Raw genomic sequence first — 25,915 nt, 5'->3', positions numbered from 1 at the left:
GACAAGTCCTTATATAATTTTTAACATCACTTTTAGCATCTGCGTACATAAATTGACGATAATGTGCAATTAGCAGGAATTAGGAAGATGGAACCACAGTAACTTCCTTTAAAGGCAAGAAAAAGAAAAAAATACAAAAATATTCATTTCGGACAGTATTTTTATTTATATAATTTCGTTCAAACATATTTAGTTATTTTTCCATTACCGTGTATTTTCTAAAGTTTTTACAGATTATTATTAAAATACCATATTTTAATGCACCGTTGATTTAAAGAAATAAATTAAAACTATTTCATAATAGTAAAATTAAATGTATATAATTTTATAATAATTCATTCATATAATAATCACACAAATTTCACCATTTTAGACGAATTTAACCGCTTTGACCAATTAGAGTATCAGCAATATTTATTATCTACCAATGTTAAAACAATTTTGAATTTAGAAAAAAATGAATTAAAGAAATTCAATTTTAGTTAATTTAATATATATTAACAGACTTAAAACAAAAATTGTGATCGATCCATATCTTTCGATCCATATCTTCGCAACAATTGGTGCCAAGGTTTGCGAGAAACTTTGCTCATTTCAAAAGTGTCCCTTAGACGACGAGTCTATTAAAGCCAATAGACGGATAGATTGGGTCCCCTTTAAACTGTAGTTTTCTCCCTTTGTCTCCTACGAGGACTTTGCCGTCCAGCGTAAATTTATGGAAGATTATTTCTGGAATTATTATTATTAATTCATATTATATATATTTTTTTAATGGTTATGACATATTCTTCCTATTTAGACATTTTTAAAAAGTTGCACGTAGTGTCAAATTATAGGTCATTAAAAATTACACAGTCCATTCAAATCAAATCAGTGCTTATCAAAATTGAGGATGAATATTTTTTATAGAACCATATCGGAATGTTTGATATACCTGTACATGATTAATGACAACGGTGATATCTAAATTAGTTTCACAAAAGCCCTACAACAGATAACATTTCAGGTGGTTAGGGAAAATTTTGGGAGATTTTCTGGTGAGGGGCGTTGCCTTGCTCACCCTCTCGGAATTTTGGCAAGAAACAAAAAGGTGGACGGAAATAAGCGCCGACGGATGTGATTCAAGTGGCGTCCTATGCAAATTGGGCAAAGTGCATGGCCATTTGCGCAAAACTGCAAACTTCGCCAATCCTCCTCATACGAACACCACCAGAAATCGACTTGACCCAAATGCCTTGCTGAGGCGAACACCAGATACTCCACACATCCACTGCCGAGGAACCCCAACGCCCCCACACCCTTGGCGAAATTGTAATGGCAATTTGTATGCAAAATTGAGGGAATGTAAATTTCGAGCAACACATCGAATAAATTGAAGTCGGCAGGAATATAAATGGAGCCCAAAGAACTGAGCAATAAGAAAACAGTGTCCCATGTCCGGTAGCGAAAAATTTGAAATGTGGTACTTAATTCAATTGAACGATGCTATAACTTTGCAGACAAGCGTCTGCTGGAAGGCTGTTGATAAGAACATTTTTTCTGCCAGAACATAATGACCTTCTTAGAAATCTACTTAAAGGAGCATGACACAGCTGATAAGATACATTAACAAGTATTTAACTAGTATTAACAATTAAGTATACAAGCTAACTTAGGCAGAATGAAACTAAAAATAACGTTTGCTAAAATTCTTTTGTATTTGAGTCATTGGCATTGAAAAGTGAAAATACACTCTTATCTATAAATGTAAAGCCAAATAATTATGTCAAGACAGCAATTCATTATCATGGATTTTATGGTAAGCACTGGCAACACCTTACTTGGTAACAGTAATTAGTTTTTATTATCGTGACTCAACATGGAATAGGTAAAACTATATTATTATATTGATTTTACAGACATTAACTATGGATCTTATAGCGTTAATTTCATGGAATTTTCATTAGGAAGATCAAATATCAGCACTTGTTTTCACTTTGGTAAAGTTTAATATCAGCTGAGATCACTTTTTCGATGGACATTGAACCACACAAACCTCTCTAGAACCGAATTTGTCCTTAAAGCTAGTATAAAACAAATTCGGATCTACAGGGTAGACGTGGAGCAAACTGAAACTGGAGGGGAGCAGTCGCCGGGTTGAAATGACGCAGTGACTCAGGTGAGCAATCACGGCTGCAAAAAAAGTGAAAACGTTAATAAACATATACAATGTGAGTTTACGGGGCGGGGTAATTTGGGCAGCGCGGCAATTACATGCGCCTCGGGTAAATTATATTTATCGTGCCACACGTGATGCGGTGACGGCTGGCATAATACAACCGTTTCCTTTATTCCTTTCGAAGCCGTGGAGTGACCCATAAATGTGATTACAAGCCCGCGGTTGCCTGCCAATTAAACAGGGGTCTCCGTGTCCGTGTCCGTGCCCGTGCCCGTGTTTGTGTTCCTATCCTGAAAGTCACGGAAGTGCTCCGCCGGAGGAGCCCGCTCCGTGTTGTCTTCGCCCTCGCCTCTGGAAGCCGACTGAACTGGAAGGCAGGAAGGCAAGACCTCACCGAGTGCCTCGAGATTAGGCGCTAGTCCGAAAAACAGAGCGCGGAAGGTAATGCCGACGTTATCGGAAGAAGCGGCGATAAGATAAGATACGGCTGCGATGTCTTGGGAGTGCTTAGTGCGCTTGTATCTTATTGATTGCCCCCGGATTACGGCACTTTCTTCACGTCGATAAAAGGTGCGAGGCCTGGAAATTGGATAGACAAGGAGCCCATTAACCGAGTGATAGATCTGGGGGTGTTGCTTCTGAGGCTCTTCTGTTTGCACTCGAATCAATCAGCGAGCAGCTCCACTAAGCTCCCGACCTGGATCGCCGTCGCCGAGGGCGCCACCTTAAGCCTTCTCGTTCCTGCTCCAAATCGGTGAATCGGTGAATCGGTAACGACGCCGGCGATGATTCAGCACTAAGCCCCGCTAAGACTGCTGAGTAATTCCAAGGGAGGCGGAGGGGAAGGCGGTGCGGTGGCAGATGCTCCGATGAAGTCCGTGTGTCCTGTAATGAAATTTCAATTAATTAATGACTTTCTAGCAGGATTCATTAGCACTAAGCGGCGGGCCATAGACGCACTAAGCTGGCGAAGTCAAAAACCTTTTCGGGGCCGGCGGGTTACCCTGGAAATCCCCGGATTAGGTCCTTAATGGCAACAAATCTTGCGTAAACAAAGGAGGGAGGACGAGCCGTTTGACTTTGCACACCCTCTAACGCTCCCTCTTTCTCATTCACTCTTTCTCTCTTTCTGTCTGCCTGCGGTGCCTCTTTGTCTGCAGCCCCCGTTGTCCTTTTTGCAGCCTCAACATGGCCGCCTCAAAAGAGAGAGAGAGGGAGAGAGAGAGAGCGCGCTCTCCAAATGTGTACACACAATCCACAAGGGGTAGCAACGAGAGAGTGAGAGAGAATGAATACTGGGGTGAAGGACCACGCAGGCAAAAGGCAGCTGAAACTAAGTCGCGTTTCTTTCTGTGATCATCCAGTTGAAGCCAGAAGCAAAGTGCTCCATATTTCAACACCTTGTCCAAATTAACGCCGCCTTGCCAAATCGAGATTCGCAAAATAAGTTACATCACCCCGACCCAGCAGCACCCTCGAATCAGAACCGCTAATTGATTTCACGTGGTCAGAAGCTAATGGTTAACGCGAAATCGCCAGGAAATATTCATTCTGTACGGCCTCCAGAAGCCCGCTAATGCAGTGCAAATATTTGGCAACATTAAATATATTATGGAAATAATAGATCTGTCGTTAATTTGTGGCGACCAAGCGAGCGAAGGATTTCGCGGTTGGCAGCGTTTATTAGCCACCGAAACTTACAGTTCACGAGCATTGTGTACAGTCATGTCGAGATGCTAATGATAGAGTAGTTATAGTGGAGATTGTAAAACTGTATTTTTAGACTTGTGTGTCACTAGTTTTTGTTCTCAAAGTACTAAGTATAGTTAATGTGGTGAGGTTCGCCTCTCACAAAATTTCACCATTTGATTTTATACAATTAAAACCTGTTCCACGAATTTTATTGCTTGTATTATCTAATTCCTAATTTTTTTCTAAGGCGCCTAATTTCCATTTCCATTTTAAAAGTGAACTCTTTTGCTTTAATCTAAAATGTTATCACTCCAACATCTAATGATGTGCCATCACTGTTTAGTTGTGTTTTCATTGTTCCCCCAAAAACATTGATTAATTAATTTACAAAGTATTTTCTTGATATCGCTCTGTCTGCATTGATAAGTATGATGTACGAGCAAGTCAGATATAATTTCGGTAGCCTTTGGAAATTCGGTTGCTATTTTTGTTTGCTGATAGCCGACGAATCGATTTTCAATCGGGCCGCAAGCTTAGAAGACCATTAGTTGCTTTGGGCAAACCTAATAACTCAGACTTGTAAGCCAGATGAATAACTCAATCAATGTGTTCTTTTGTGAGGAGGTTTCTAAGACGTCAGGCGCCTAAATTCATTCTTCAGATGCAATAACAGTGAAAGATACAAAGAGAAACCCCTCCGGAAGTATAGCGAACGTATACAAAAGACGAGTAAGGAAAGCAATTCTTCTTTAGTCACCTGTGCACTAAAAAAAATTGTTTTGTATTATAAGAAAAACATATTACAGGCTATTTTAATTTTTGAAAAATTATAATTTTTGTATAAGGTTACTATCGCCCACGAAAAGCTAATAAAATTATAAAGCCTTCTCGTGTAAAAGAATAAAAAACAACAAACTACAATTGTTCAAAGAAAAGGTAAAATGGCACAAAGCCCAAAATGCTTTCCTCAGTGTATCCCCTTCCCCCCTGCGGTAACCTACTCCCTGACCAGACCCACAAACCTTCGGCGATCCAGCAACAGATACGCGCAACAAAGGGGCAATGACTGGCTAAATTTTGCAATGCTGCTTTTAGCACATGAAGACAACTTCGCACATAAATCAAAGTGCCAGCGAGAGAAGAAGAGGGGGGATGGAGGGGGATGGGAGGGGGCAGATCATTTACCTTGGTCAGTTCAGTGCCAAGTGTCACTGTGCATTGTGTGCGCGCATCGCTATTCAATCACTGTGGCCCCACTGTGCCCTCTGCCATGTTGCGTCGCTGCGTTGTTTGCATCGAGCGGAGGCCAAGGTTGTTTCAGTTTGCTGAATAATATTATTGCCGCTACCTCACCTTCTTGCCATTCGCCGCGAAAATCGAGAGGCAGGTAGAAATGCGAGGAGAGAACTGAGAAAGAAATTCCGAAAACGGTTCGCGGCTGGCGATTTTTTGCATTTATTTTGAACCTGCCCAGGTTTGCGGCATTTTGTATCCGCACATCTGTATCTGAATCTGTGTGGGTACCAGTATCTTTACCCCATATCCATCGCATGGGGCTCGCATACCGGTCTTCATTCTATCCTGATATCGTCGGTGTCTGTTTGTTGTTTACAAAAATACGCGCCTGCCTCTCGCGTTTCTCGCTGTTCTTTCCCTTTCGCCTTTTATTTATTTTTAGTGTCTTAATTTATCTTTTCACTGGGCTTGATGAAAATGCGCGGGCCACAGAAATGCGATCCCAGGTGCCGAGGAAATGGTAACTAACAGTGGGTTAGTCGAAATAAAAGCTTCCGGAACAATTGGTGTTTAGTTTTACAAGCCAAATTTGTCATTATATTTCGTGTATAAATGTAGTTCTCAAGTAGTAATCATATTTATAACACACAGCAAATAAATATTTAACTTATTAAGCTCGTTTAACTATTATTTTCAGTTTGGCTCACTGTGCACTTCACAAAGTGCAAGTTCTCAGCTGCCAGCTGCATTTCCCAACCGGCTGATTGTTTGAAAATTTGCATGAAATTCCAATAAATATGTCATACTGCAGTTACCCCAATTTAGGTGCAAGAAGTTCCCAGCCCATTACATTTGGGGTTGATCGGGGTGTATTAGACTGAGTACTAAGGGTATGTTAATATTATAAGTTCGATAAGGAAGTGAGAATGCTCACAAAAAATGCAGCATGTGGCAAGTTCGATTCTGAGGTGAACGCAATTGCTTGAAGATTTTTAATCTAGTCGTAAATGCACGGCAATGATTTCAATGATTTGTCTGCTTGGTCTGACGTAAGAGTTAAGATTATAAGCAATTCATTTAGTAGCCGGTTCAAAATCGTTAATTTCAGAGATTAAATTTTAGGGCTGTTGCCATTTTTATTGTGGGGATATCGTGAATTTAATTAACTTTTGAAAACAAACGCACAAAATTCAGCGGCTTTGAATAAATCATAACACCATATAATATTGGTATCATAAATGTTAAATGTTGTTTGCATATCTGCACTTAATCACTTATGCAACATGGCCTCAATTTTTGGTGACCTATTGACACAGAACTGAGAACTTCTCGTTAACAGTTAACAGATTTTCACCCGAAACGCTCGACACTTTTCTCCGCTCGTTCATATTTATGAGCGGCACATTCCCAATGCAAACTCTTAAAAATTCATATCTAATCTCAGGCACTTCCCCTCACCAAACATTTTCCAACCCAGCTCCCTTGTAAAGGGCTTTAATTGGCCGGAGGAATTTCAGCAACATTACATGCAGCTTGTGGGCCATGTGGACAAAGCGAATAGTTATACAACAGGCCAGGCAAATTTATGGTTCATATCCAGGTCAAAGCCCAGCCAAAAAACAAACGAACTTGTTGGCACAGCACCTTCATAAAGATATCAGCTAAACTTTGAGACGAACAGGTCTCCAAATGTGTCAAAAGCCAAAAAGTCGCCGGACGGCGCTCTGTGGCAGTCTTCAGTGTCCAACGTCAGCAAATGCATAAAATAGCCATAAACTCTTATTTACTATGCTTTTCCTACAATGCCTGCGACTCAGCCAGTTTTATTCGCCGAGCGCCGCTCATTTGGTTATTAGTCAGTCGCCGGTTTTAGTTCGAACCATTTGCATACTAAATGAGCAAAGAAGCAATTGGTAAAACTATTTGGTTTTGAGTGCAGTCGCTTTCTCTTACGGTTCGACCTCATCCGAAAAAGGGAGTTTTTTGGGGGCTTCCCGGAGCGAAAGCAGCTCCTTTTTGCTGCGCATCCCAGAGATTCGGATGGCACGCACCTTACGCGCAGCCCCACGCAAAATTTGCACAGAAGCAAAATGTGTGTGTGGGGTATATGCACCTACACAGAAAAAACTGGTCTGGTCGTCCCACTTATTTTGTGTCAGATGTCAATACTATAACAATGTCCATATGATGTTAATAGGTTATAATTAGAATACAGAGCACCTCTTCAAATATATAAAAGAAATACATCGCTTTAGAATATTAATTAGCTTGAACTCTTTACTGAGTTTTTTAACAAAAAAATTAAGTTGATAACAAATTTTTGTTTTCATTTTCAAGGAAATAGAGGCAATATGCAGTTTTAAGAATTTTAAAAGCAGATTTATAGAAACTTTCTTGCACACAAATTTCTATTTTCACTGAGAACCAAATCGGAAATATTTTAAGAATTTAAAAAACAATTTTTTTGACCTCAAAAGTACAAAGCCAAGCTTTGTTGTTCGATTGGGTTTCCCGCAGTGTACATAATGTATTTGCAGCTATGTACGCACTCACATTAACTGCAGCCGCCGCAGCAGCAGACTCGGGTTGGGTCACCATCCTCCTCATCCCGATCCCAGCCCGGGGCTTAACACTTTGCCACTTGGCGTATCTGGACCCGATAATCATCGTCTTGGCCAGCCCGCGCCCCCTTACCACTCCCTCGGTTTCATTACGGGATTATTAGAGGTGGGTGGCCTGGGTGGGTGGCCTGCAGCAGCTGTCGCCGCCTTCTTGGGCACAGCCACTGATATTTCGGTATACTACTTAGCCCGTGCACTAAATGGCGGGACAAGTGCCTTCCACCAGGAGGAGGGGCAGTGGCAGTGGCAGCTTGGAAAAGGGAGAGGGGAAGGGTAGAAGGAAGGAGAAGGGGGGTGGGGTCGCCAGGGGGTTGCTGTTGCTGCTGATAGCGCGACAACGAGGTTGAAACTCGGTTTCGGGTTTTATTTTTTCTTTTTGTGCGCCCGACTTTCAGGATTGCAGGGGTGAAGGGCGAGGGGTTGGCCGCTTTTCAGTGTGTGTTCTGCGCAAATGAAAAGTGGATGAAAGGAGCACATTTCCGGAGCTCGCGACACTACCACACTCTCCTAACGGAGTACACACAGACACACACACACACACACAGAGGCGACGACGAGTCGAAACGAGGACAGGCGCAGGCTTTGGAAACGGCAATTGACTGCGGCTCCACCACCACCCCCCTCAAAGCCGCCCACTCCGCCCCCTGGATGCACATGCGTACAACTATCTGGTGACTTTTGCCAGCTTACTTTTCTGGGAATTAATTTCGCATACATTTTGAACTTTAGAACATACCTGCTCGGAATACGCCTGGAACTGCAGCCTTAAATCCATTTGTACTATGAGTTCCAGAAGCTTTAATCAATTTATTATCGAATCGCGTTTTGCTTAACACTTTTCACAGAGTTTTCGGGGGTTTCTGGATTTTTCGACCAGCTACTTTTATTGTTTTTTCAGCAGCCATGATAGTTGCATGGCCAGGGATCAGGTCGCAGCCTCCTGCAGGATAATGGCTGCTCTGCCCGCCTCTGCTGCAGCGACGCCGGCAGAGGCAGAGGCAGCGAAAGAAGCAGTGGCAGAAGCAGCGGCGGGCGATGGCCGCCTTTCCTCTGCGAGCAGAACGCTCAACGTTCCGCCGCGCTCGGCGTCAAATTTCAAACTGAAACTGAAGTGAGCTCAGCTCACCATTTCAGCGCAGTCGACGTCCGCCGAGCGGTAAGCGGTGTTTTCGCCAAAGTTGATAACAGCCCGCTCTTCCCCTCTCCCTCTGCCTCCTCCCCTGATTCGTTTCCCTTCCACGGGATCTGGATCTGGGTCCGGACCTGGGTTGTATGTGGCCCTAGTCGCAACTCCAGGGAGAGAATCGGGCCAGGAACGCCGAGTGGAGAGCCCGCGAAGAGCACAAAGTGCCGAAGAGAGCCCTTCTACCACACTCGAAGAAAAGTAACTAAAACGTTTTTATTTGAACGGCTGCTGATTGTTAGCATTTCATTATTAGAGGAAGGTGTATTGCCTTGGCTACGAATGAGTAAAACAGCAGCGGATAATTAGCTGATATTCCAGAGGCACAGTAATATTAGCTCTGTATTATTTCATTCCAAATGTTATACAATTTTGTGTCACTGTACTAGATTGGTTTGAATGAAAGTTTCTCAGTTTCTATCACTTGAAATATTATACTTCAAGTTAGCTTTTTTATTGGGTAATTTATAGTTTCCTTGGTTTGTTAAAAATATACATATTTCTCTCAGCTTAATATATTTTTCTAAGCAAACTGTTGTTCTTGTTTTTTACAAGTAGCAAGGCAGTCATTGACAGATTTGGTTGTAACTATGTACCTATCTAAATTATAAAAGTTCTAAAGCTTATCTGGAAAGTTAAAATAAATAAATGAGGTTTATTTGCTTAATATATATTACCTTACTAATTTTCTAAACCGCCGTTGGCAGTTTATATCGTGAACGGATTTAGGTGTGATCATTATCCATTAACTTAAAAGGAGCGTCACGTGAGAAGCAATACATCCTTTTTTATTATTATTTATTTTCCTTTCTTTCTTTATGGAGTTGTTTGTGAAGTGTAGCAACTCCTGTTCTAAGTTTTCCAGGGCGCAGACATGTGTGTTTGTATTGCGGAGGGATTGAGCACAGCCAGCTCATTTGTAGACTTTTGTGGACCCTGTTTCCAGAGTTCTCAGTTGCCCAATGGATGCGAGTGTGTGTGCGTGGGAGGACCTCGGTTCGCATGGCGATTTACGAGGGCAGCGTAGCCATCCCGTACATAAGAACACATCTATTTCCCCGCCCAACTCCCCCAGGACCTTTTCGCACTCTCCACCGAGCTGAGAGTCAATGAAACTTCTTTGTCGGAGGAGCGGCGGCGAGAACGCTCCGCGTGTTTTCAGAATGAAATCAAAGTGGGATATTTAAAGCCTCATTAATCAGACCGTCGCTTGCTGAGGAAAATCCTCGCTCTGGGAGACTCGAGGTCCTCGAGAGGTCCTAAAGGACCCCATTCATCGGGGAGCGGGATTAGGGCTGTGGGCGGAGTCTGGTGTTGATGCGCTCGTTAAATTCAAATTTGTTGCACTGATAATTACACCTTTCGCCTTCGAAGGGGACACCATTAAGTGTGGTCCCTGGCCAACTCGGTTACGAAGAAAAGTACAATATGTTTATGTTTCCCAAAAAAGAACTGCAAATAAACCCACCTTAACTTTCTTTGAGTTGGATTGTAAAATAAAAAATCAGGACACCCACAAATAAATAATGTTTTTGTTTCAAGAAACTTACTCTTACTATTCTGAGTAACGACTGATTACTAGTAGTGTAAACCATAAAATAAATTATTATTTTGGTAATTGTTTTTTTCTTTAGTTCTTCCTGGATCAGAAACAAATTTGATATATCGTCTTGGGGCTTAAAATATTTAACAGTAAATCAGTGGCTACTATTACATTTTATAATACGTTTATCAATGGATACAATTACATTTTTAAAAATATAAAATTACGGTTATCTTCTCCTCGACATACATTGCTCATATACTCGATAGACAGATGCAATTTCATAAGAAAATGTTAAATTTCGCCATTCGGGATTTCGGAAACTGTCATAAACGGCAAAGGAAAATATGAAATGTGAAAAGCAAGCTGTTTTCGGCTCCGACGCGGGAACCCATTATTGTCCAATTGTTGTTTGCCATTTTTAATTTATGGCCCATATATCCTTTGGATTTCTTTTTTATGCAATGGCTACCTGAAAAGGAACCGAGTTTCTTTCTTTCTGTCCAACAACAGGTAAAAGGTCGCTAATGGTCGCAGCCTTGGTGGAATTTCTTTCTACCATATCATCCAACGTCATGGAACAGTTTTGAAAACGTCTCTTGACTTTGGTTTATCATCTAAATATTTGCGTTTGTTTAGTAGATTAGCATGTAGACCAAACGTTTTCTCCCTGCTTTTATTGTTGCATCGTGAGCGGTGGGGCAATTTGATGATTCGTCGTAATGAATGCTAATTAAACGCATTCGTTTTCTAGTTCACTTGCCAGGCGGCAACAAACAGCCAGCATCCAAGTCCGTCGCTAAATCGACCAGAGCCGCCACGATTCGGAATCGGTACATACTATATGTACCCGATTTCCTTGGTTTCGGCGGGGTATGAAAGTGTGTCAAAAATTCTTGAGCGTATCCAGACGCACAGAAAAAAAAACTACTGAAATTAATATTTAAGTTTTTCGTATATAAAAAATTAAAACATCTTATAAAAAAATTTGTTATTTTTATCAAAAAGTTCTTGTCTTATTTCCAGTATTAAAAGTATATTTCCTAGTGTCTTCGAAATACACAAAACAAAGTTTACTTGCACATACTAAGCAAATTGGATTTTTCTCTGTGCTTTAAAGACGGTTAACAATAAAAGCCGAGCTCTCCGTTTTGCCGACGGAGTCGGCAAACATTGCGCTCACACAATCTCTATCTAAAACTCTTAGACACATATCCGTGGAGTGGTAGAAAAGTAGACACGGTAGTAGATACAAAAAGCAGAGGAACGTTGTACAGCACACAATTTGGGTATATCCACATCCACGATGTCGACAGTAAATGAAAACACAAATAAAAGGTGCTAATTTCATGAGGGTTCAATTAGATGCTGGCCTGGATGCTCTACGATTTCTCCGCGTCTTTCCAGTTTCATCTCCCAGCTATGCACGACTTGCTACAACTCTAAAATGATTGAAAAATTGCATTAAATATTTCAAAACAGAGGAAAAAGTAAAAAAATTAATAAGAAATAACTAAACGGGTGCTCGGGCGACCCTGGGCTAAGCCCTGGATCCTGGGAATAAAAGTCCAAGGCGATACCGACAGATTAATATCAATATTCAAATATGTATGTGTTCTTTTTATAAATTCTGACGCCTGATCAGAAATAGTCCCGTCCCTTAAGGGGTTACATGGGTTTCCTCGGGTAAAAAACGGCCTTTTTTCAAACATTTTTTTTGCATATAAAAAATGAAATATTTCAATGAAACTTTTTATTATTTAATAGATACATATTTAATAAAGATTTTGTGAAATTTTCAAAAAAAAATATCAAAATGTCGGCCATTACGACGCCATTTCCGCCAGTCCCTCGGAAAAAGGTGCCTCCGCGTTGTCAGCAGAACTTCTTTCAGGATCATCCAAAGTAAAAATAAAAAATACGTGTTTCAGTATAGACAATAAACTAGGTATTGGACGAAGGAAAAAAAAAAAATGAAAATTGGATTTTTGGCAGACGTTTTTACAAAAAAATGCAAATTTCGATGAAAATTTCTCGACATTTTTTTTTTTTTAAATAGTTGTAATTGAAAAAAAAAAATCCTTCGTTCAATACCTTGTAAATGATATCTCGAATACTTGTGTAAAATTTCATTAAGATCGGTTGAGTAGTTTGCGAGAAATTTTGACAACCGACTTTGAAAACATAGTTTTGAGAAAAACGCGTTTAAAGTTTTAAGAGACAATAAAAGTGGTCTCAAGCGTCCACCTTCTCAAGGCTGTATCTCCGAGACTATTACTCGGATCAACTTGAAAATTTAGGACAATATTCTAGAAATGTTATAGAATTTAATAAGACAAAAAAATCGATTTTTTGAAACCGTGAAACCCATGTAACCCCTTAACCACTTCAAAAACTTCACCGACAGGAAAACGGAAGAAATTTTTTTGGTTGCTGGTTTTTCCTATTTTTTAAGCTTGCAGCGCTAGAAAATGATCACGCATTGGTTTCACAAAGAAACTACCCAGCAGAAATAATTATTAATTCATTTTCAATTAAAAGCTAGCCTGGATGCCGGACGATTTTTCAGCCACTTTCCAGTTCCGTCTCTTAGCTATGCGAAACTTGCTTTAAATCGGAAAAGGTTGAAAAATCGCAGAATTTTAATCTTATTAGAATAAAAAATTAAAAAAAAAACAGTTAAATTAAAAAAAAAAAAATAAGTCGCCCGAGCAGGGACTTGAACCCTGGACCCTTGGATTAAAAGTCCAATGCTCTACCGACTGAGCTACCCGGGCAGCGACGTGTCTGATTCCGGCCCGAATAAGAGCGAAACGTGCAAGGTAGAACTTAAATACATACACATACATAGCAAGTTCTTAAAATACCTTGATATGCACGAAAGCAGTACAAAGCAGTACATTAAAGCTCTGTCGCTTTAACAAGCAATAAAGTTTTAGGAACGTATGAGTTCTAGTATTTATACCCTTCCATGAAGGAGACACCTCAAACCCCATAAAGTACATATATATAATATATTCTTGATCAGCATCATTATCTTAAGTAATCTAGACTTGTTGGTCCGTCCGTCCGTCTGTTTCCATGATAAAACTTGGGTAGTTATTTGGATAGATAGGAGAGATCAATAAAATTACGGGAACAAAAATTATTACGTTGCTTTTTTATCACATCGACATGATGTTTTTTTTATATACCATAGGATAATCGAAAATTATTCGTTAAAATGATAGAAAATTAGCAAAAAAAAAAGTCAGCCTAATCGGCTTTTTATACAAAAAAAACCGTTTAATATATTAATACATATTCAGTAAACCAGGTCACAACCAGGTTTCTCTATTGTACTGCTTGATTTAACCGTTTCTGCACCGAAAAAAATATTCCAATCGCAACCATTTTCTCTAATTCAATGTTTTATTAACTGCTTCTGCTCCGAACAGAAAATTCAACCCCAAATAAACTTTGTCGTTTTTGTTTTTCCCTACAAGTCACATATGTATTTTCTCGAATATTTATGCTCTTAAATATTTAAACACAGTCAAACTTTTTTTTGAATTTTTTTAGTTTTTAAACTTCTTTTGTAAAACATTTAGCTCGTTCAAAATTTCGAAGGAAACATTTTGTTGTTGTTGAGTTCAGCCATTACATTTTAAAAATACTTTCTAATAAATCCATGTACATATGTATATGGGCATCTATACTCATAGGTTTTAAAAATGAGAAAATGAAAGCACACAGTCGAAATACAACAACTTTTTAATTTGTCGTTTCGCTAGCGATCTTGGATGAAAGGAAAGGAATTTGCGTTGCTTGAAGTAAGGATCTCTGGCCGCAAGCATTTGAATGCCCGGATAGCTCAGTCGGTAGAGCATTGGACTTTTAATCCAAGGGTCCAGGGTTCAAGTCCCTGTTCGGGCGAGCAATTATTTTTTTTTTTAATTTCATTCTGTTCCTCCTCAAATAACTGAAAAAATAATTCGGTTAGTTTTAAAACAAATTAGGTCGCAGAAGCAAAAAAAAAAATATTACGACAAAAAAAAGAGCAAAAAGATTGTGGTCCAACCATATTGGTTGGGCTGATAACGGCAGTTCACTCCGGTACGCTATCCCACTACTGCCTACCACGGGAACTCTTGGCTGCTGGTTTTCACCCCTGGCCCGGTTCATCCCTCCTTAGCCAACCTGAATGCCGCGGACTCCTCCATGGCACCCATATTGATGGCAAGCTTAGTGCGGACGTTCCGTCAACATGAGCTGGTCCGCTACACAGTAGATCCCAGCCTCAGGCCATCCCACAATCGGACCTCACAGAAGCGTGATTACAGAAGCTGCCAACCTTCCAGTCGGAGCAACTGCGTCTGAAACTCAAACACACGTCCGCGCTTCTGACTCGAACGCCATAAAACTGCCTTGCCGATGCACCACTCTAACGACATCAAGCAGTTCATATGTACTGGATTGCTGGCAGCCGCGTTGCCAATTGTATTGTCGAAGGTAAGGTCTGGCCGACGACACATTAATTAATTTTTTAAGGTTGCAACCACTAAAAAAAAACTATCTACGGCTAGACAGCAAAAAAATTTAAGTTCGCCCGAGCAGGGACTTGAACCCTGGACCCTTGGATTAAAAGTCCAATGCTCTACCGACTGAGCTACCCGGGCACGGCAGGAGCTGCCGGCAAAAGTTCCAGCCATAAAAAGGACAAGGCACAGAGGTAACTCGTCCTTTATAGCTTGGATGTTAAAACATACCTGTTCAAGGAATGTAAATCGTAATAAAAGAATGTATTCTATGACCTCTACCCAGTGGATTAATAATTTCCCTGCAGTACTGCGCGCTGGTTCGTAGCTGGTGAAATAAGCGCTTACCAGCAGACCACCCCTACTTACCCATCGGGCCCAAGCAATGCGATCTTTCATTTCCGTTTTTGTATGAAATGTCCGCAAATAGGGTCAATCGTCACCGTGTCGTATACCCAGGAACTAGTGAAATAGTGCCCCAGTGCCCCATATTAAGGGAAGTAATGTAAGTACTTACATGGGACCCCATAGAACGGTCGGTAATGTAAGTACCCATTATTAATTAAAAAATAATAGAAGTAACCATTGTTGAAATGCATTATTAATTTACTTATTTTTTATTTTTAAATAAATACATTTTCTTCATTTTTTTTGTTAACGCTAGAGTTTTTAAAGTGCCTCTTTTTTTGGAGCTGCAAGGCCTTTCGCAGCTGGTCCTCAGCTGACCCAATACCTCCAACTGAATTTATAGAATCTGGGAATAAGAAAAATTTAATGATTATTAATCTTAATTTAAATTTAACAGTCCTGATTATAAATACCTACCAATCATAACACCATAGAAATCTATTTTCTTTTTTAAGGCCGCTTTCCCCTGAACACCATCTACATATATTATAAGCCACAACCACCTCATTAGCCATAACATTTCTCAGATTTTTTAAAATTCCGCCATTGACAATTATGTTTTTTATTGCATCCATCTGTAAACGAAATAAATACGAATTGCGGTTAAAAGAAAATTTTATATTTAATATAATTAGTTTTACTTACCAATTAATTTGCGTTTGCTCCGCTTCTCTCCACTCAACTGCAATGCTTAGAATAATTTTGACAACCGGCAAACACAAATGCGTTTCAGCGAAAGAACGGCGCAACATAAATAGATCTAACTGTAATCGAAGTTATGCTTTCAACTTTTACTTTGCCCTTTTGCTCAAAATATCAAAAAAAAAGGCGATGCTTATTTTTTTTTATTATGAATTTTCGTTTATGCTTTCGTGTGCATACATATTTCTATTAGGTGGTTCGGCGTTCGATAACCCTAGGGTCACCAAAGTAAGTACCCATGTAGAATCCAGCTAGTAGCTGGTTCGCAGCTCGTTTACCGTAGGGTCAGTATAGTAACCGACGAAGTAAGCAACTACGCAAGGCAGGGTGGTTCGCAGCTCGTTTACCGTAGGGTCAGTATAGTAAGTACCCATATAGTAACCGACGAAGTAAGCAACTACGCAAGGCAGGGTGGTTCGCAGCTCGTTTACCGTAGGGTCAGTATAGTAAGTACCCATATAGTAACCGACGAAGTAAGCAATTGCTGTTCTTCACGAAGTTTTCGAAGAGTTGGTAAAGTCGGCAAATAGCTCGGCTCTGGGTCGTCCTCATTCATGTCCATAGTGGCTTCCTTTCTCCACAATGCCGCTTTTTTCAAAATCAATTCCTCTCCGATTTGAATCAGTGATGCCAATTTGTCCTTTTTCCGGACAGATCTGTCCTGTTTTTAACCCTTCATCCGGACAAAAATTGAAAATCATCCGCATACCTGAAATCTGTCCTTTTTTTTAGAATTTTTCATCCGGAAATCTGTCCTTTTATAAAATCAAATATTATTTACTTTTAAAAAGGGTAAATTCTGCCTATTTTAAATATATTTTCAATAAATTCTAAGATTAAAAGCAAAATAATTTCACAATATTCCAATATTCACCTAATAAATTGGGAAAATATTGAAAATACTTTAACATTTTGGTCAGAAGGGAAGCGGTATCGGGATTCTGCAGGCAACAACCCCTATGAGGACCTCTCAGTCTGCTTTCATTACCATGGTCAAATGCTGAGGTAGAGTTTTTAGCCAAGTAAACTTGGTGAAAACCAAAATTAGGAACCGTTTGGAGGTAGATTCATTAAATGCCATTTTGGCAAACAGGTATACATACATATATTTTCAAAAGCTTACCGCTTATAAATACATGTATGTATGTACATGTGTTCTTTCTTGAGATTTGGATTGCGTCGTCATAAATTATGTTGTCATAATTATAACTTGCCTGAAAAGTCTCTCCAATTAATTGGCTCCATGCCTACTTATGAGGACAGCAATAATGACGAAGGAAAAATAATCAAAGATGCCTTAAAACTATTATTTTAATAATAAAAAATAAAATTACTGTAAAAAAACTTTTTGTCCTTTTTTTTTTATCCTTTTTATAATATTTTCATCATATTTTTCCCGTTTTTTTTTTCTCAATCTGTCCTTTTTTTTTCGAAAAAATTTTGGCATCGCTGATTTGAATTCTCCTGGATTCAGTGCACTTCCGATTTTATAGTGAGGAATACCGATATGGTGATGCCACAGTCCAAATCCGGTTCAGTAAGGCAGTGAATTGAGTTACACTCACTGCAGCGACCTTTAATTTGAAGGCAGATACTGTCCGCTTTTCCAGATAATTTGGCCCGTTTAAATTTAAAAGCACAAGGAATCGGAACTTTTTCGTACAGCTGTTTGGCAACTATGTATATCCGTCCAGTAATTTTGCAGATTGTTCCTTGACCGCAAATCCTTGTCCTGATCGGCTGTTGGGGCAATCGATTTCCAAACTTCTTGGTCTATGTGCAGGTTCAAATAAATTGTGGTGAGGGGTCCATTCTTTGGAGCATCAGTGACCTGGAATTCAGGGTCCTCATCAGGTGCTGTGCAATCCATGGTACTGTTGGCAGTGATATCCGAGTGCGCTAAGCCACATGGTCCTTTCACAATACATATTTATTACGAAATCAACTTTTATCAAGCTATAAGCTGAATATTCCTAGCTCACAATAATCAATTTTGTTGCACGCGAACTTCTGGTCTATGTTTCCAAAGTTTAATCCGAAACATTTTGTAACCTACCTAAGTTCGATTTAAACGAAAAACATACATATACACAAACCATAATCTGTATATACATATGTAGGTAGCTATTTCGTCTCTTAATCGTTCTGCATAAAAATAAAATAACGAAAATAAAAAAAATGTTCGCCAACAGTGTTTACATGCGTTTGTGTTTATCGATCTAAGCAGAAATCTTTTGTGCATAAAAAAATATAGGATTTTTGATATTAGGTACTTTTGAGATTTATGATGAGATTTACACAAAAGATAACTTATTTTTCGTTGTTAACTACTCTTAGGCTATAAAAAGGCTATGAATGGACCAAAAATACAAGAAGGGACGCTTGACTATTAGGTACCCATTATTCTGGAACAGCAATTGTAATGGATGTGCAAAATTGTTATAAACTATTAATTCACTGGGTAGAGGTCATAGAATACATTCTTTTATTACGATTTACATTCCTTGAACAGGTATGTTTTAACATCCAAGCTATAAAGGACGAGTTACCTCTGTGCCTTGTCCTTTTTATGGCTGGAACTTTTGCCGGCAGCTCCTGCCGTGCCCGGGTAGCTCAGTCGGTAGAGCATTGGACTTTTAATCCAAGGGTCCAGGGTTCAAGTCCCTGCTCGGGCGAACTTAAATTTTTTTGCTGTCTAGCCGTAGATAGTTTTTTTTAGTGGTTGCAACCTTAAAAAATTAATTAATGTGTCGTCGGCCAGACCTTACCTTCGACAATACAATTGGCAACGCGGCTGCCAGCAATCCAGTACATATGAACTGCTTGATGTCGTTAGAGTGGTGCATCGGCAAGGCAGTTTTATGGCGTTCGAGTCAGAAGCGCGGACGTGTGTTTGAGTTTCAGACGCAGTTGCTCCGACTGGAAGGTTGGCAGCTTCTGTAATCACGCTTCTGTGAGGTCCGATTGTGGGATGGCCTGAGGCTGGGATCTACTGTGTAGCGGACCAGCTCATGTTGACGGAACGTCCGCACTAAGCTTGCCATCAATATGGGTGCCATGGAGGAGTCCGCGGCATTCAGGTTGGCTAAGGAGGGATGAACCGGGCCAGGGGTGAAAACCAGCAGCCAAGAGTTCCCGTGGTAGGCAGTAGTGGGATAGCGTACCGGAGTGAACTGCCGTTATCAGCCCAACCAATATGGTTGGACCACAATCTTTTTGCTCTTTTTTTTTGTCGTAATATTTTTTTTTTTGCTTCTGCGACCTAATTTGTTTTAAAACTAACCGAATTATTTTTTCAGTTATTTGAGGAGGAACAAATGAAATTAAAAAAAAAAATAAATGCTCGCCCGAACAGGGACTTGAACCCTGGACCCTTGGATTAAAAGTCCAATGCTCTACCGACTGAGCTATCCGGGCATTCAAATGCTTGCGGCCAGAGATCCTTACTTCAAGCAACGCAAATTCCTTTCCTTCCATCCAAGATCGCTATCAAAACGACAAAGCGTGTACAAATTAAAAAGTTTTTGTATTTCGATTGTGTGCTTTCATTTTCCCATTTTTAAAAACCAATGAGTATAGGTGCCCATATACATATGTACATGGATTTATTAGAAAGTATTTTTAAAATATAATGGCTTAATTGAACCAAGAAAAAAAAATTTTTTTCGAAATGTTAAATGCCAGAGTAATATTGAACTATATCAGTAAATTCAAAAATAGGTTTACTCTGTACAAATAATTTAAAAGCATTCTACTATTTGCATTAATCCGTTTAGATGCTTACGGGCAAAGATCCTTTCTATAAGCAACGTAATTTCTCTTCCTTCCCATGCAAGATCGCCAAGGAAAAAACAAAGCTCGTACAATTTAAAATAGTTTTTATTTTTTATGCCATAGTCATACATGTTTACATAGGTGTTTTGTTTTTCTTTATATTTGTATGGTTTCCGTGGATTCATAGTTGAAGTGATCGGATTTTTGTTTTTGAACCGTTTTTGTATAATAATTGCCTTGGCAATCGAACCCAGATTAAGGTGATACATACATGAGAATTTCATTTAAAATTAGTTGGTAACTTTATTTTTACATGGAATGCAGTTAAACTTCTTGCCCCCTTAACCCTTAACCCAAAACTTCGAATGGTGTTCCACTTAAATCGGCTGTGAAAATCACTTCATTTCGGTTCCGACAAATTGCATTAAACAAACAGTTGAAATGTTGTACAAACTAAGATTGAACAAATGTACAAAATGGGAAACAAAAAACGATTAAATAATTTGTGCTAGGTATTTTTTGTTTGATTCTCTCATTTCCATGGTTTTGTTCGTTTCGCTTTGCCTTGCTCATTCTGATTTGCTTTCTCTAAAATTTGTCTTGCTAATTCGATATACATAATTTAGGCTTACTGGCTAGGTTCACATAGACTACCGATAGTTCTAGAATGCACTAACCTTAGCTTAGCGAAAAGTACAGCATAAATAATTACTTTACATTACGGTTATGGGTTTGCTTTAGCTTTAGGCTTTAACAATTCTCGCTCTTATCAAATTTCGTTGGCTTACTGTACGATTAACTACGCAATTAAATTTACAGACATTGTTGAGAGGCCGTTGAATAAATAATGTGGAAGGGTCAGTTGCTGATCTAAAGAAAACTGCGATTAGCTATAGCAAGTTCTATGCTGAATTTGAAATATTTTTCTTCCTGTTTATACTCCGAATTTGTTCTTCAGTGGCAATTAATCAAAAACGATTGAATACGATCGATAAAGTTAGTAAAGCATTTTCAAGCTGCTAGAGCACTTTCAACAACACAAACGCAAACATACAAAATAAACTGAACAGTTGCAGATATTTCCGAATTTCCTCTCAAGACGAAACACAAACATAATAAAAGGCGACCCCGAGCCGGGGTGCTCCGCTATTTACAAACTAAACAAAGCCTTATGTGGTTAACTAGAGTAAGGTTCTCTACTAGCTAGGAATTAAGTACACTCTTTAGGACTCCCTGGAGGGTGCGGGTGGGGTATTGGATGGGAGGGGGATCGGTTCTGGGTGGGGGAGATACGAACGAAGGACTAATGTTAATTAGAAATCACTTTGAAATTATTGCAGATATTAGTTTTGCTCAACTTGACAGCTCTGTCTGTTCATCTGTGCAGCTTAGGGCTAAAATTAAGCTAGGCTTACAAACTAACAGCTTTTCGAATACTGCTTAGAGAAAGAGATTCATCATACTGGAAGGACCACGAGCACTCGTGGAGCCATAGAAACCAAGTATATCACTGAGTTCCCACATTCGAGAGCGATACAATGCATATCCGTACGAACCAACAGCAAGTCAACATCAAATATCAACGTGATATTGATCCATACTGACATGAACAATTCCATCTTGGTTTGTGAAACACAGCAAAGATACTTGCTCCTCTGGCTGGTTTGGAATTTTGTTGGTCTCAGCTCGACTGCCGTGAATTGCGATTGCTCGCGGTTCCGCCTCCAGTATCATAAACCCAAACGAACCAAGCGGAGTGGCTCGTTTCTTAGCTTAACACGAATCAGTTGCAAACAAGAAACATCACTGGATGTTGGTTGATCGACGGGCGGCGACAGGCGGTAGGCGACGGGCGGTTGGCGGGGCGGCAGGCGACAGGGGGGCCGGAAGGGGGCGTGGCAGGCGGACTCAGGACTCAGCAGCAGTACAAGTTGCAGCCGACGATGTCCGCTTTGAACTCCAGCTGCAGCTCCGGATCGGGCTCACAGTCCGACTCCAAGAGCTGCTCGAAGCCCCGATCCTGGTTCCGATCCAGGGGATTATCCCGCTGCTGCTGCTGCTGCGGCTGCTGCTTTAGCTGTTGCTGCTGCTGCTGCTGCTGCCTGATGATAACCTGAGATCAGAACTCCTGCGGATACTTGATGCAGTCGGTCGCCTGCGAGCCGGAGGCGGTGGAGGCGAACAGGGAGTTGGGCCCGTTGCCGTTGGGCAGGCCACCTGGCCCACCCGCTCCTCCACCACCACCGCCCACTCCCACTCCCACGCCCACTGAGCCACCGCCCACGGAGCCGCCGTCCTGCGACTGGTAGCCGCTGGCCGCCGAGGCCGCCGCCGCCGTCTGATATGGTTCCTGATACAACTGATTGAGTCTCTAACCAGTACCCGAAAAGTGCCACGCGTCCTATGCGCTCAGGTGCGCGAACTGCGACGGATGGATATCGAACTGGTGGTACGGGTGGCCGTAGGGGCCCATGTGGTACGGCACGATGTTCATCGAGGCCATCTTGTGCTCCTTCTTCCACTTCATGCGCCGGTTCTGGAACCAGATCTTGATCTGCCGCTCCGTGAGGCAGAGGGCGTGCGCGATCTCGATCCTGCGGCGGCGGGTCAGGTAGCGGTTGAAGTGGAACTCCTTCTCCAGCTCCAGCGTCTGGTAGCGGGTGTATGAGGTCCGTTGTCGTTTCGTCTCGCCATTGGCATTCACAGTACCTGGAGGGACGACAGAGGGATAGATTGATTAGAGCGGTTAGCAAAAGTAGAAAGGTTTGCAAGTTACAGTGGGCGGATTACAAAATAATTAGAAGTTCAAGCAAAAGCAGCATATTGTTTAAGATCTTATTTACCACTTCTTATATTAATATAATAAATACTATACTATTTAACATACAATCTAATCTAATCTTATTATTTTATTGATACTTCGTGAAGAAGCTTACCTAAACAAATTTAAACTACCCTGCTAAAAATGATTACTTCTTTTTAAAAGTACTTTTATATGTTTCTAACTCAAAATCCCTAGAATGCATTTGTTTCTGCCAAAAACTTTGTAAAGGCGTTCCTAGGCAATCGTCAACGTTCAAGTGGACAACACCAGACCGTTTCCCACTCCCCTCGAGCTTTCTCACCGCTTCGAGGCAGTTAATTTTCTCATTTATATTGTGATTTTCTGCAACGTTGCGCATTTCATAAATATGACGTGTCAAAGTGCCATTTGGTGGCACCCGAAAAAGTTCATACTTGGTATTGTGTTTTGGCCAGAACGGAGAACGAGCAGTTCGGCGAAGGCGAATGTATCTCGCCCCAGACAGATGTTTGTCGCTCGCCGAAAACTACAGTGTCTTCCCCCTTCCTTCGGAATCCTGTATCGGCAATCGCGGAAGATAATGACAATTTCCCGTTCTTGGCAAGTCGCCCCCGAAAACTTTTCTGTCATCTGTATCGGGGCTTTCGTTGGCCAAACTGCACGAGGGCGTTCAAAGAGCGTCGTTCGTAATGAGGGGGCGTGCTATGCCAAAGTAGACTTTTTAAAAGCCATTTACCGTGGCGTGTTATTACGGCCAACTCAATTGGCCCGCCCGCCTCGCTTTGTTTTGCTTTGTTTTGTTTCGGCTCTCCAATGCGCGGCAAGAGTTGCGGCGGTTCTGCCAAAGACACTCTATCTGTATCTCTAGTATTTATATCTGGGAAATGTGTGGCAGTCAGTCAATGTGATAGACGGCAACCGCTGACTTGCCTGTGCGTCCCTCTCTGATTTCGAGGGGACTGTTGTCTCGCTTGGTTCAGAGTTCCACTCGCTCTATATGGGTCATGGCCCATTTGCTAAATGGGAAATAGTTTGGTGCCTAGAGTGCCTGAGGCAGTCGGTATAATTCAGTAATAGATTATGCACAACAACTATTGTTAATCGGAAGTCAGACTTATTCAGTTAGTCTGAGTTGCCGCCCCTTCTTATTGATGTTTTATAAATGGTTCTCCTATTAAAGTTTTATATAGATAAGTATTAAAGTTATTCAAAACATAAATAAGAATGGTTCGCTTGGCTTGCTAATTGACACTTTTCCTTGATATTTTAAATGAATCTATTTATTTATAATTGAATTAAAGCTAAGTACGCGCCGCCTGGCCTTCCCAAAGACACAAATTTAAGTCTCGGCTGGCTTTAAATAAATTTACGAAAAGAGGACCGCCCACACTCGCTTCCGAAAGTTTTCCGCTGTCACAGTTTAGTGGTCTTCGATGTGACGTTGGCGGAAGATGTCAGGTCACATCAATCAGCGGCGAGAACCTAAATGGAATTCCTGATTAAAGTTGAAATTAATTACCGCTCGTTTAATTAAAGCGAGTTCGAGTGTGGCCAGAAAGCGCCGACATCAAAGCTCCTGCGCTCCCTGGCTTCGGCCTCCCTGGCTGGCTGCCATCCTGAATGGGCTTAAACTAATGACCAAGTAAACAGCGGGCAGACAGTAACCAGACAACGGGCATCGGCTCCATCAGTCATGCGGATCGGGCGGCAGTAGAGAGGACTTCGGTCTCTCAGTTGGCCAACTGTTGTGGCCGTGGCCACAAATTGAATTGCACCAATCTTGACCCATTTTGTTTTGTCAGTCAGGCCATCAAATGCGATATTGCAAGTAATATTTCTGGCTCGCCATTAGAGGACTCCTCTCCTTTTTTTGGGTGCAAACTTTTGCCGAAACTTGGCAGACTTCCGGCTGATGCATGATGTGCAGACGTTTCTGAGTGCTCCTTACTATTTGATAAGCGGGGATCCTGACCTTGCCCATGCGTCCGGCCAAATCGATACGTCCTGTGGCCACACTCCTGCCAGGGGTCACAGACAGCTCTTTTTGGCCATTTCCCATGGTCTGCCTGGCAGCGAGACAACAAAAGACAAGCCGAACACTTGCAATGCCGCCAACCATTTACAATTGTCAAATGCCGCTGTCATATGTTGCAATTTGTTTACACCACTCAAGGGCTGAAAGGAGAAGCGAGTGGAGGAGCACTGCGAAAAGTATCTTTGGGATGCGTGCTGGGGACTCAAGAAGAGTTCTTGCCATCTGATAAGTTTTCAATTTAATTTAAATGGATATTAGAAATGCTGTATTGCAGATTCTTATTTCATCTCTCCTCTTGTTATGACTAAATTGGCCCCTTCATCTCGAAGGGAAGGCATCATCGGCCACTAATTCCCACTTAGATTTCATTCGATTTCCGACTAAAGATCAACACGCATCCGCAACCCGTTCAGCCCGTCGAGTGTCAACACTGCGGTCTCTTTTAGCCGTATTTTCTTTATTTTTCGGTTAACTACATGCGAGTAAGCAGCGCATCGCACCGCTGTCGTCATGGCCAGGCGCAATATCTAAGGCGAAAGCCCCAATGAGTTGACAGGGCAGGGCTTCATCCAAAAGCAGCCCCATGCCGTCCAAACGGCACCTGGCATGTCATATCACTTGCGCTTATATCACTTGCTGGGGGAATCGGGGGAGAGGGGCTCGGATCTCTGACAGCGCCAATGAGCGAACATTCGAAGCGTTTTACAAGTTTGTTCCCATTTCCCTGCCACCTCGGTGGGATGGGATGCCATGGGATGGTATAGCATGGTATGGGATGGTTTCGAATCGGATCGGATCGGATAGGGATGCCAGCGCACCAGACTCGCGTTGTATCTTTGTCTGCGTCGGGCATTCGTGAAATACTATATAGACATATTGGATTTTGCATGTACGAACATATATGCGCACATTTTTCTGAGACAGAACGCCCCACGAATGAAGAATCATCTTGTGTGTGACTTTTTGTAGTTTCGTACTTATAGAAATACCCTTTTTTAAAGGGTAAAATATTTTCAAAATATAAGTAAAATAATTTTTGTTTTATTGGTAATTATATTCCTTAAATTTCCCTACTCTCACAAGATATTTAATATTTTAACGTATTAAGAGAAAAGACAACAAACTTCGACTTGACTTTGATATTTTTTAAATTTCTCTAATCTCGTTTGATTAGGAATTTAAAGAAAAGCATTTACACTTCGGCTTGATGGTGAATTCCCCGCGTTGTTGGTCATTTCATTTG

The 25,915-nt window shown here is 41.0% G+C and overlaps 2 protein-coding genes and 5 non-coding genes across 8 annotated transcripts in view; 2 read left to right on the top strand and 5 right to left on the bottom strand.

Annotated features, from left to right (window-relative positions):
* Nucleotides 1-165: 165 nt before the first annotated feature.
* LOC108089099 lies at nt 166-8,781 on the bottom strand. The gene is made up of 3 exons (XM_017187213.1): nt 8,444-8,781; nt 2,856-3,043; nt 166-2,737 (listed from the first exon to the last, which is right to left on the bottom strand). Exons 1-3 carry the CDS (start codon nt 8,480-8,482, stop codon nt 2,392-2,394), a joined length of 573 nt encoding a protein of 190 aa, XP_017042702.1. The 5' UTR covers nt 8,483-8,781; the 3' UTR covers nt 166-2,391.
* A 4,356-nt stretch (nt 8,782-13,137) lies between these two features.
* Trnak-uuu lies at nt 13,138-13,210 on the bottom strand. Its single transcript has one exon. It is a non-coding gene; the product is annotated as a tRNA-Lys (tRNA).
* Nucleotides 13,211-14,275: 1,065 nt separating this feature from the next.
* Nucleotides 14,276-14,348, top strand: Trnak-uuu. The gene has a single exon. It is a non-coding gene; the product is annotated as a tRNA-Lys (tRNA).
* Nucleotides 14,349-15,018: 670 nt separating this feature from the next.
* Trnak-uuu lies at nt 15,019-15,091 on the bottom strand. Its single transcript has one exon. It is a non-coding gene; the product is annotated as a tRNA-Lys (tRNA).
* Nucleotides 15,092-18,662: 3,571 nt separating this feature from the next.
* On the top strand, nt 18,663-18,735 carry Trnak-uuu. The gene has a single exon. It is a non-coding gene; the product is annotated as a tRNA-Lys (tRNA).
* Nucleotides 18,736-19,404: 669 nt separating this feature from the next.
* Nucleotides 19,405-19,477, bottom strand: Trnak-uuu. Its single transcript has one exon. It is a non-coding gene; the product is annotated as a tRNA-Lys (tRNA).
* A 444-nt stretch (nt 19,478-19,921) lies between these two features.
* LOC108089091 (homeotic protein Sex combs reduced) overlaps nt 19,922-25,915 on the bottom strand; it is a 28,961-nt gene continuing 22,967 nt past the window's right edge. For both annotated transcript variants that reach the window (XM_017187204.2, XM_017187205.2), the window contains exon 3: nt 19,922-22,543. In XM_017187204.2, the coding sequence (XP_017042693.1) occupies nt 22,236-22,543 (308 nt within the window). In that variant the 3' untranslated portion in view covers nt 19,922-22,235. The remainder of the gene's footprint in view (nt 22,544-25,915) is intronic.

This window comes from Drosophila ficusphila, unplaced genomic scaffold, assembly GCF_018152265.1.
Source record: "Drosophila ficusphila isolate 14025-0441.05 unplaced genomic scaffold, ASM1815226v1 contig_791, whole genome shotgun sequence".
NCBI lineage: Eukaryota > Metazoa > Arthropoda > Insecta > Diptera > Drosophilidae > Drosophila > Drosophila ficusphila.
Note: the sequence above shows the minus strand (reverse complement) of the source record. Positions and strands in the feature narration are given on the sequence as shown.

Excerpts from the sequence above, each read along its gene's own strand:
- LOC108089099 (XM_017187213.1), bottom strand. The coding sequence starts at position 8,482 with ATGGATTTAAGGCTGCAGTTCCAGGCGTATTCCGAGCAG. Across the intron at positions 3,044-8,443 it reads TCCAGGCGTATTCCGAGCAG|GACACACGGACTTCATCGGA; the intron begins GTATGTTCTAAA and ends ATTTCATTACAG. Across the intron at positions 2,738-2,855 it reads CCTCGGCGACGGCGATCCAG|GCCTCGCACCTTTTATCGAC; the intron begins GTCGGGAGCTTA and ends TCCAATTTCCAG.